Source organism: Amblyomma mixtum, chromosome 10 (genome assembly GCF_055824585.1).
Source record: "Amblyomma mixtum isolate Tamu chromosome 10, ASM5582458v1, whole genome shotgun sequence".
Taxonomy (NCBI): domain Eukaryota; kingdom Metazoa; phylum Arthropoda; class Arachnida; order Ixodida; family Ixodidae; genus Amblyomma; species Amblyomma mixtum.
The window spans coordinates 141,651,649-141,663,825 of NC_143021.1; the positions used below are offsets into that span (position 1 = coordinate 141,651,649).

Genomic DNA, 12,177 nt, shown 5'->3' on the forward strand with positions numbered 1-12,177 from the left:
AATCCTCAGCTCGATGTAGGCACTGCGGAATCAGGGTGAAGAAGAGTGTTATGTGAAAATATTGGAAGATATTTACAACGAATGCTGAGATACCATACTCCAGCATAAAGTCAGCAATAAAATTCCAATAAGGAAAGGTGTCCGGCAGGGAGACACTACCTTGACAATGGTATTCACCGCCTGTTTACAGGAGGTATTCCGGGGCCTGAAACGGGAACAGTTGGGGATAAGAGTTAATGGAGATTACCTAAGTAATTTGCGATTCGCTTGTGACATTGCCTTGCTAAGTCACTCAGTACAAGAGCTGCAAAGCATGATCATTGAATTAGACAAACAGAACGGTGGGGTTAAAAATCAAGGTGCAGAAAACCAAGGTAATATTCAACAGTCTAGCAAGAGAACAGCAGTTCGCAGTTGATGGCGCAGTGCTGCAAGTAGTAAGAGAATATGCCGACTTAGGGCAGGGGGTGACCACTGATGGCGACCATGAGAGGCAAGTAATTAGAAGAATATAAATGGGGTGCAGTGCATATCGCATGTTCTCTGAGATCATGAATGGCAGTTTGTCAATATCCCTGAAGAGAAAAGTTTACAAGAGCTGTATCTTACCGGCACTGACCTGTGGGGCACAAACGTGGAGTCTAACAAAGAGGGTTCAGCTTAAGCACAACAAAGCGAACTATGGAAAGAAAAATGATAGGTGAACGTTAAGAGGTCGGAAGCGAACGGAGTGGGTGAAGAAACAAACGCGAGTTAATGACATCCTAGTCGAAATCAAGAGGTAGAAATGGGCTTGGGCAGGGCATGAAAAACGAAGGCAAGATAACTGCTGGTCCTTAAGGGTAACCGAGTGGATTGCAAGAGAAGGAAAACGCAACAGGGGGCGGCATAAAGTTAGATTCTTGGGAGACGCCTTCGCCCACCAGCGGGCATATTCAGGCTAATGATGATGATGCTCAGCGACTTGTTGACGACGGCGTAATGGTGCCATCCCGGTCCAGTGTGCTCGTTCTCGTGAGGAATGATTTTCTTTTCCACGACTACGATTGTAGCACTGCTAGCAAAGTACATCTGCTCGAGAATGGAGTAGCCGTCGCTTGTGGGCTCGTCCAACTACAAGACTGCTGTGATAATGGGCCCCTTGCAAATTTTGCCTACGAGTTGCAGCATCTCGGCAAGGGCACGGCTGTCGCCTTTCTGTATGACTCGCTATGTTGCCTCAAGTGTGCGCCCTTGAGACAGCCCCTCAAGAACGGGCTCCAGCATTCCGTGCCCTGCCGCCCGTCAGAATCAATCCGGACTTGGCGCCTGAGGAGGAGACTCTTCTCTCGGTGCTTTGTGCGGATTGCTTATCAGGCGCGCCAGTGGACCTGGCTTCCCTGGAAATCATTGAAGACTTTACATTTTTATTTCTCTTAGCGCAAACGATATGGCGCAGCTTCAAAGGGCGGACGCAGAGGTACGCCGCTCATCGCGTACCAAGAAGGCTGCGATGGTCCCCGTGTTCTTCGTGTTTTCCTTCGTGGGCTGCATTCATTCCCTCAACAAAACGGCGTTCTCTTCAAGCGCAACCTTGACAGCAACATCGTAACAATTCTACTCGTAGTGCCGTCACCGCTGCGACCCCATATCTTGAGCGCTTGCCACGACGAACCATCTGCCGGCCACATGGGAGTCAGTCGTAATTTAGCAAGGACTGGGTAGAGGTACTACTTTCACAGATTACTTCCATCAGTGCGGACATGCGTCAAAACCTGTCGTAACTGGGCCGCAAGTCGCCACCCTTCTAAGCCACCGGATTTCTTCACCCCATAGCATCTCCGAAAATGCCTTTCCAACAAGTAGGAAAATACGTACTCGGCCCATTCCCGCAGTCACCCACTGGAAAACGTTGCATTGCTGTCGCGACTATTATCGAAGCGGTACGCTGAGACAGCGGCGCTTTCGAACGGAGCTGCTTTCGAAGTAGCGAAGTTTTTTGTACGCAACATCGTGCTGTGTCATGGTGCCCCTGCGGTTATAATTCCCTACCGCGGAGCTGCTTCCACGACCCGCTTGATTAAGGCAGTCTTAAATCTGATCCACACCAGCCATAGGCGTACTACGGCGTACCACCCACAGACAACTGACTTGGTGGAACGCCGTAAGAGAACCTTGGCTGACATTCTCTTGATGTATGTCGATGTGGAGCATAAAACGTGTGACCAAATTCTCCGATACGTATCATTCGCGTACAATAAGGCCCTGCAAGAGCCAAAGCGGCTGACACCGTTCCAGCTTTCTTCGGTCGTCGAGCTATTACTTCTTTCGATACCATCATGCCTGTCGACCATCAGTTTGACCAAGAGCGTGATCTTGACGTCGCCGCTTTCATTCAGCAGAAGAAGCACGTCAACTTGCCAGCCAGCGAATACACCATTAACAGCACGTCTACGCTGACCACTACAATCTCAGACGGCGAATTGATACGTTCGAGCCAGGCTACCATGTGTGGGTTTGGACACCTCTTCTTCACCGTGGGCTGTCTGAAAAATTACTGCGCAATACTTCGGTCCTTACCGTGTTCTGAGCCGCATTATCGACGTGACATACAAAGTTTCACCGCCAACAACAGCCCGCTCATCGCGCAGACCACCGCATCCGGATGTTGCGCACGTCGTTCGTACGAAGCCGTACGACGGCCGTCCTGCTGATTGCACTTTGACCTGAGTGCTGCCGGTTCTGTGTCGTGATAACTGTTTTTAACCGTGCGCTTCTAACCTCTTTTTCCTACTGCGAAAGCAGGCCGCATCAAGGCGATGCTGCAGAGGAGCTAGAAATGATAGAGCTCAGAATTGGAGGAAGTAAAGGAACATCGCCATCTCGCTTGCGATCGCTCGGCAGCCTGGAGCAGTTCTTCTGTCCCCGATTGTGTGGGACGTAATATTCGTGACTATATAATATAGGTTCTTGGCCAGTTCCAAAGAGCCGTTCACTGCAGTTTAAATGCGAAACAGGTTTTATCCTAGCGACGCCTAGCGAGCGCCCGGCTGCCGGTGCACCCGCTGCTGCACATACTTATAAAAGCTTGTCACTAGCGTGCGTAGAATGTATTCATCCTGCTAGGTTACAATTAAACTTATCTATCGCGATGCTTTTGGGCCGAATTATCCATAGCTGAAATTATTTTGCGATTCCCTTAGACCCCGATATTAGGGGATCGGTTGTACATATGTTAATGTGTTCATGTTGAAGTGTTTATGTTAATGTGTTAATATGTTAATGTGTTTATAATCTGTAATATATGTGTTTCTTTTGTTAATGCTCTTACAAGTGTTGAGAGTGATGTATAGCCTTCTTTATACTAACTTACTGTCTTTATTTTGGTATATTGTTGCCTGCATGCATGTATACTTTTTTTCTATTGGACCCGTTACTAGCCGTTGGCTATGGGTCCGAGCAGTGTTTGCATAAATTTGTAAAGCAACAAACACCAATAAATAAATGAAATATAAAAAAATCTTCTGTGAGATTATTCCTTTTGGATGCGTCATTTTAGCGCTGCCTTATTCATCTCCCTATCGAAAATCCGACCATGAAATATGGTGGCAAAGTTGGTGTAGATAGTACAAAATATGGTGGTCAAGGTGGAAAATATGGTTGCAAAGGTGGAACATGGTGCAGCCCATGGTGATAAACATAGTGTCCTAGGTGGCCGTGTTAGTGGCGATAGTACAAGAAATGGTGGCCAAGGTACAAAATATGGTGGCAACAGTGGACAGTATGGTAGCCAAGATGGAGCATGGTGCAGGCCATGGTGAGCTATATGGTGTCCTTGGTGGCCGTGTTGGTGGTAATAGTACATAAAATGGTGGCCAAGGTCGCAATAGTGTGAAGTATGGTAGCCAAGGTGAAACATGGCGCAGCTCATGGTGTGAAGCTCACGGTCGCAAAGTTGCAAAATATGGTGTCCTAGGTGGAACCCAAAGTGGCAGTGGGAGTGTCATGGTGCGTAGTAGCACGCATAGTGACGAAGAGAGAACTCATGGTGTAATGTAAGGTGGTGCATGGTGTTCTGCTCTTGGTAGGTCATCATTTGTGTTGCAAGAACATTAAGCTCTGATATGGCAAACGGTGATCACAATTTCGACAGAATTGACGTCCGAACTATGGCAGATCATTGTGAATACTTTGAAGTATACAACTGGTGATGTTTGCTGTTCAGTGTTATTAATGGCGACATTCGCGGTATGCATTTGTTGTAAATATGTACAGCATGTGCATTAGCTGTAATAGTTACAGATATAACGGCAGACTAGCCGCGTCTGCGAGATTTTCGTTACGTTTTCAAGAACTCCATAGACGTGGCATTGCACTCCAAAGCGGCATTCGAGCGATTAGCGATAGGCCTGCGCGGTCATGTTATCAAATGATGGTAGTGCCACGATCAGAAAACGAGCACGTAGCCATCAAAAGTGGGAAGTCCGTACCTATAACTAGCTCCCAGACTTGCGCCCGGCATGTATCACAAGATTTTAAAACTCGGCGCTTAAGCACGCCCTTGTACGTCCGCGGTATCAGCTGCGAGTTGGCGTCAGTGCGGCGATCGCAGGCGCAAGGACGTACACACAGCTCTGGCTGGGCCACACTTTGCGCGGCTCGGCGACACTGTTATTTTCATAACATTGATGGATTATGTTTTTTTTTTGCATTTGAACGTACACCTATTAGACATGACTCTTTCACGATCCTCTTGTTCAGATCAGATGTTTAAGCTATTCATCTGAAAGAACTATGGCTCGAGGCATGAAAGAATAGTGCTAAGAGTTTGATGCGCACCTGGTTGTAGATGTCAAAAAGCAGTACCCTGACCACTCATCTCATTGTAGTTTTCTGCATGCTTAAATATGAAGACTTGGAGACAAATTTATTGAGTACACACAAAGAATGCAGTTTGTGACACAGATATCATTAATACAGACAATCAGCAATCCTATGAAGAAAATGACATATATACATTTAGCTTGCACACTATATTTTCAGTTTCTCTCACAGATACAAATATATGTAGAGAATGGTATAAATGAAGGATACAGAAATGGGAGACTGACATTTCATAAGTGTCTCTTGCAATCCATTTTCCGCAGCAGTGCCACTTTCAACATACTCCAAAGAATGTCCCCAGGTTGGGATGTCAATTCAATACAGTTCACTTGTACAATGATTTCCAGCATGAATTTCCTTCACATGCTTTTTAAGCTCCCAGTAAGAGCTGCTGCTCCCTTGCAGCATTTGCAATCATAATGCATGATCCTGAAATCCTGCCTGAATACACACTCAAACAAACAAAACAAAACAAAGCTCAACAGTAGATCTAGTCTCCTCTTGCGTAGCACAGGCAACGGCAGCTAGATACGCTGGGAGACGACTTTTTGTACATAGAATAACCTATTTTACCGCTGCTTAAAGTAGCTGTGCCACTGCCGTGGCTCAATGGCTATGATGCTCGGCTCCTGACCTCAAAGACATGGGTTGACCCTGACCATGGTGGTTGCATTTCGATGAACGCAAAATGCTAGAGGCTCGGGTAGTGTGTGAAGTCATTGCACGTTAATGAACCACAGGTGGTCAAAATTCTCGAATTCCTCTACAGTGTTCCTCATAGTCTGAGTTGCTTTGGGATGTTAAACTCCATAAACCAATCAACTTAATGCAGCTTTAGATGTTTTAACCAGTTTAGGTATCTTTAGTGTGACATACACCATGCTCATTTGATTCAGTCCCTCTCAATTGTGTTAGGAAGATCACAAATAAAGGTTTTTTCCTCCTCAGGAAACTCTATGAACAAGCAGCAGTCAGCCACTTCAGCTGGAAGCACCACGTCAAGTGCTCTCTCAAAAGATATAAAGCACTCTTTTATGTGTGGTGGTGCTGCAACCACATCAGCAATTATTATTGGCCTGCATAAGAGGATGCAAGTGTTAGCTACGTTCAAGAAAAGAATTTTTTCAATGCGTTTGTAGCTCGCGCTGAGTGTCCTAATGAAGGTGGTGTCAGACCGTGATGGCCTCTTGTATGCTGTGCTATGGTACACCTGCCTTGCCTGAATGAAGCGCTCATACTCAACAGCTTCTGATGCTGTGATTCCGCAGTGACGGTACAGAGCATCTTGCTCCTCAGAGCTCAAAGCAACACTCCTGCCCCTTCCCAAGAGGCACAAGTTCTCTACGTGCCTGGCATTCTGCACATGGGGATAGCCAACCATTTTTCTACACAGCTGTTTTTCATGTGCAGGGAGCTGGCTGCTGTCAGTCAATTTTTGTAGTTGCTGGTTCATGACTATCCTTTCTACAATTTGCTGTGGAATACCATTTGCGGCTGAAACCTGGCGAACGATCTTTCCATTGCCTCCTTCAAAAACGAAGGCTGAGTGTGCCCAAAGTGGTCCTAGGGCACGGGCGCAATTAGCCAGGTGAAGTAGGGCATGCACGTTAAACGTCAGGAAGGCAACACCATACAGGCTCCTGCTCTGCACAACAAAGCTTTCCAGAAGCAACTCTGAAAATAAAAACAATAATGATGGTTAGGTGAAATGCCAAGCCAAAAAGCAACTCCATCAAGGCAGTTCCTTTGACTTTTTCGGCAAGTCCTTTGTTGAAAACAGATTTTAACTTCCCTATATGAAGCACTTCTTCACTCAAGTAGAGTGAAATTTTTAATACTGTAGAGAAACTTGCAGACTATTAAAAGAGCATATTAAAGGAGCAAAATGACAAAATAAGTTTGTACTGTAAAAGTAAAATAAAATATGAGCAAGCACTTGAAGAAGAGTGAAAGAAGTCTAGAAAATGCAGGGTTTTACTTTCACAATATCTGTATGGTTGCCAGTTCGTACGCTTCACAAATTTTAATTAAGGTCACTTCATGAAAATGATTTTCATAAAAGTTCTTTCATTACAGTTAATTTTGTATTCATATATGCTTTCCACAAACTCACAGTTGTACAAAATGCTCGAAACCTGCAGGTTACATTATTGTTGACAGACTTGGTATGTATGAAGTACACTGCAATGACTGAAGTAATGCATTACCAGCTTTGTCAATTTCAGATGGGGTGAGCTTCTCTTGTAAAAGTATGTGAACACCTTCTGACAGTTTTAATAGGTGTTTCCAGTAGTCAGGAGGAAGGATGCCATCAAGACAGGGGAGGGCATAGAAGAGCAGCCACTGCCTCCATTCAGATGCCTTCCAGTGGCCTCGCTCTCTGAGTGGTCGTGGCAACCGTGTGACACAGTGCGGAGGCTTGATGGTCAAGAGTCGTGCTTCTAATTTTGCTACTGAAGAAGGGGCACCTGCAAGGATGAAATTGCACAATACATTTACATAAACCCAGTTGAACAGAACTAGTGTATAATGCTGTAAAGGCACACATACAGTGGGAACCCGAGTATCGTAACACCAGCTGCAATTTTGAGACTTTTAATCAAGAAGTTCCATCTGTGCAAAATGTGCAGTGAAATGTAGAGGTACATAAGCATCTGGTCACAACTTTTGCACTGTTAATGCTGAGAACAAAGAGGTATGGTTGACAAGGTATGGTTCTAAATGTAGCTGTTTGGAAGCTTCAGCGGCATTGATCTTTGACAACACAGCAAACATCCTGCACACTACATTTAATGAGTTGTGTGTGTGCTACTATTTGTAAAAAGAGATGAGACTGCAAAGCCTTTTGTAAGCTGGAAGATACCTTCTAAGAAAGAGTTCATTCAGTTTGTATTTATGTGGACCCAGAAAGAGAAAGTTTTAAATGATATTTTGGTATCTCTCACCCACTCAAAAGCCTGAACATTTTTCGAATTACTGCAAAGACATCACACAGTACACAAAACTAAAGACCACACATGTTAAAAAAAACATGGTAGGAGAAATTAGAAATACAACTCAGCATATTTCATCTGTATTAAGTAGTTAGTAAACTACACTGAATTAAATTCTAGAGGCGCATGAAAGTATGAACTCTATCTCTGCCAAAACCAAACATATAAAGGTGCATTACTAGAGAAACTTGTAGACTTTGTGAAATAAAAACTGACAGTAACGCTGGCTGGGCATTGGCTTACCGACATAAAAGCGTCGATCACAGTTTGAAGTGGAGAGGATCATCTCGGTGAGTTGCCTCGCAACTCCTTGAAGAACGCAGTGCATGTATTCAACACTCTGCCCATTGACAAGATCAAAACCTAAAAAACAATCACAACATTTATAAGGAAAGTACAATGCAATGCTGCAGAATATTATGCTTGAACTTGTAAAAAAATGCATGTGAGAAGCCAGGAATTAAGAATAAAAAAGAGCTGGACTAGCCAATGCTTCAAAAAAGTGATGACAATTGGGTGTACTGTAAACAAAATAAAAGCAGCCTACTCCCCACAGCTCAAAGTGGTGCGCTGAGCAGCACACAAGGTAACCTTATTTATGCGTGGTTTTTTACACATACGAAAATTGGACAACTGTTTCACCTCATAATACAAAGTTCAATGCCTGCACATCACTAGCTCACCAAGTGCTAATTGCTTTGCTGTCCTGAAAAAGTGTAGCAGTGCATGAAACAGCTTGCACAACCATCCTGAGGCAAACAAGACAATGAAAGCTACCAATTGAGAGCAAGTAGCTACGCACACCTCGCTGTCAAAGATATCATGACTGTTGTATCCCCAATCCCCTGCCAATGTACTGAGGTAACTGCGGGAATGATGGAAGTAAGTATGCAAACATAACTTGCTCAGCCCTATGGTACCTCTCACGGATGCAAGGCAATGGTATCAATGGCATCTGGTCTGTGAAAATGTGAAAAATGCAGTTTTACTCTGCTTGAAACAGCAGGCATTACTAGCGAGCATAAAAGCAGCCAGTTACTTGTTTAGATGTGTCATAAAGCACCCACAAATCTTCTGCCTCATATCTTACGAAGAAGGCACTTAGCTTTTTATCAGAATCAAGAGAGAACACCGTACACTATAAACATGCTTGGAAAAATCACATTGTTTTCAACACAAGGAGAGCAAGAAGCCTGCAACTAGATTTATTTCATTAAGGTCTGCTAAGCATCTTTGCTTTCTGAAACAATCAAAAAAGTACAAAACTCAAAAAATGGCCTTTTTTCTTAACAACAGAAGTAATAACACACTGATGAATTAAATGAACACTGATTGCAATTTCGTGAGCTATACCATTTGATGCGTACCTTTGGATCTTACCATCAAGCCCCAACAACTGAATTTTCGGTCATATCGGTACTTGTACTCAACTACTGATTCACAACGGAAGTTCTCTTACAAGATAACAAAGATGAACAAGACCAGCAAATGTTGTTCAATACAGTGCATGCATGCTGACTACAACTATTTTGCATGTAGCTGTTTCAGAAATAGTACTCAGTCTGCAGTATACATCATTGTAGCAGGACCAAATTTTCTATGTGCTTAACCCACCAATAGTTTCAGCATCTGAGTAACCATGTGTTTTGTAACAGCATGCTAGGTATTCAAAATCACACAGTTGTTGGTTTATGGGGTATAACGTCCCGAAGCAACTTAGGCGATAAGCCACACTAATATAATTGTAATTACCTATATCTATACATCATACAGTGACGACACATCTAACTACATAAGCACGGCAATAAGTGACAAGTCACGATTGCAAGTTGAGCTCTTTCATAAGCAACTGCTATTAGGAACATATATACAGTTGCATTACATTTTTTTTTACTGAAAGTACAACTGAGGTTGTGTATTGAGTAGTGCGATACCCTCAAACTGTCTTTAGAGGCTTGCAGTCCCAAAACACGGTGTTTACATGGACTGCTTCAGGACTCAGCTGTGTATACTGAGAATCCTGCTGACATATGTGTACAGCTGAGTGCGGGGCACATGCAGAAATGTTTAGATCAGCATTACAGCAGGTAGTGCTGATACTGCTGCTAGGACTCTTTGCAGTCACAACTGCACGCAGTTATTCAATAACATCAACACCCTTTCAATGCTTCTGCATGACAAAACAGATGAAGTACCAAGCAACGTAATGATGTAGGGCTACACAACTTCATCTCAAATTTTTAAGCCATTAAGCATGATACGTATCAGGTGACGATGAAAAAGGCACAGCTTTGCAGTCCGTAATACAGCTTGCAAGCAATAGTGCACAATATGCGAACCAGTCTGACAGCTCAGTGGTGGCAGCAACCAGTAATGAGTCACTACCAATTCTCTGCTCGTACTTTGTTGGTCTGTATCATGAGAATATAAGTAAATGTTCATGGCACTAGCTGTAAAATGGACCTAAGTCTGCTTAATAAATGTGTTGTGCTACAATACTGACCTGCAGTCAGCTGTGATAATCACTCTTATATCCAAGTCTACCAGTAGCAGTTAAAGTAATGCAAAGCACACAAAGACTGGAGAGGACGTGGAGGTAAAAACAGCTTACCTTTCAGGTTCATCAGTGCGGATGGCCCTTTGAAGCCATTGATATTTTCATCGTGCTTTTTAGCCAATTTCATGTCGCGCTCAACCATCTTCGTTGTCCGAGCCTCTGGCTGCTCTTGTGCGACATATCGCATGCTCCCTGAAGGAGAAGAGAGTGTAAAGGACATAAGTATGCAAATTTATGCACTTTAAGAGACGCTGCTTCTGTAATGGTTTCTTTTCTCATCATCTTCAAATCACTGCTCATTCTCTAAAAGCCAAAAAATACACACCTTCGATATGTTCTCCTCGGATGAAGCACCATGGGCATCCAAAGTAACCATTGAAGGTAACCATGTTCTGCACAGCCGCTCTTGCGGGCGCATCAACTGACCAGCACAACACAACTGGTCTGGATAGGTGTGTGCTAGTCCGGTACTGCCACCTGATTGGTTTGGTGCAGTTAAGTTCATGCACAAATTTTGAAAGGAAAAGTTGCATATTCGGATGGCTTTTGCCAAACCATAGTCCAGCGAGAATCGGATGCTTGAAACGCAGGTGTGGCGGCAGTTCATTAACGATAAACTGCAGAGGCCACACAGACGTCTTTGATGACTTCCACACTGGACTTCCGTCCGTGTTCACTGTAAGAGTGAGGTCGTCCGTGCCAAGACTTCTAGCCTTCTGCATTCTTGCATGGCATTCAGCACTGGTTACATCTGAAATGTGCAGTGCAGGCCCTTGAAGCTTGAGCAAGTTGTTGTGCAGTTCCTCCTTAGTGTTTTCAATAAGAAACTGCAGCTGCTTTTTTAAATCTAAAAGAACAAAAAATGAACCCCTGTCTTTGAGTGCTTGAAGGGGTTCTGTATGTTTGCAGTTGGGGCAGGCAGCTGATTTTCCTTGTACTTTCATTTCACTAATGCATGTTTCGCAAACATAGTGGTAGTGCACCACATCCTGGGTTTCCTTGCACCACAACTTCCGGAAAGTGTAAGCGCTTGTGGGCAGAACATCTTCTCCCAAAAGGAAATTTATCAGTTTTGTTAGATCTCCCAATGCAGCCCATGTTAGCCCATGAGAAATGGCAGATGCCATGACTGCTGCTATAGCGCCAGCCTTCGTAACCTGAGAGTGTGGCAACGTTCCGTTACTGAACTGAGACATGAAGGAGGGCATGTCATCTTCGCTCCCAGCTGTGTCCCGTTCGTCGGCACTCGGAATGTCGTCGTCGAAACAACTGTCGCTGATTCCTGCTGAATCGCTGAAAATGTCATACTCGGACCCCGCACTATCATTATGATGATCACTGTGGTCGCTTGAAAGCTCCTCGTCGGTCGTTGTGTCGGGCGCCGCACCACCGCTGCTTGAAGTCTCCTCGTTGGCAGTTGCGTCATTGTAGAGTGGGCGGGTGCCTGCTACAGACGAAGCGCCCGGCTGACACCTACTGACACTTTGCTGGGGTCTTAGGGCGCCGGCTCTCGAAGGACAGGCGATGGCGGCATCGTGGTCTTTTTGGCGTTTGTAAAATGTCGAGGCCGGTACGTCGAAGGTTTCACCACGCTCCAAATACTTCTTGCGCCGTTTTCTTGAAGGCGGTCCAGGCATTGTCTAATGTACACTGCACCTCAGAATTACGTAAGCAATATACGCGATTACTCAGGATTTTCGATGCGCAAAAACCTCGCTGTTCGCTCTGGCTTTAAATTAAGGCTCCGAAATAACGGAAGTCGCT

The 12,177-nt window shown here is 44.5% G+C and overlaps 1 protein-coding gene and 1 pseudogene across 1 annotated transcript; one reads left to right on the forward strand and one right to left on the reverse strand.

The window, feature by feature from the left end:
• The window catches only part of LOC149327124 (alpha-tocopherol transfer protein-like), a 563,535-nt pseudogene that overhangs the window by 517,793 nt on the left and 33,565 nt on the right, over positions 1–12,177 (forward strand).
• Positions 4,890–12,131, reverse strand: LOC149327133 (uncharacterized). The gene is made up of 5 exons (XM_089563126.1): positions 10,739–12,131; positions 10,468–10,605; positions 8,100–8,219; positions 7,071–7,331; positions 4,890–6,537 (listed from the first exon to the last, which is right to left on the reverse strand). Exons 1-5 carry the CDS (start codon positions 12,048–12,050, stop codon positions 5,756–5,758), a joined length of 2,613 nt encoding a protein of 870 aa, XP_089419252.1. The 5' UTR covers positions 12,051–12,131; the 3' UTR covers positions 4,890–5,755.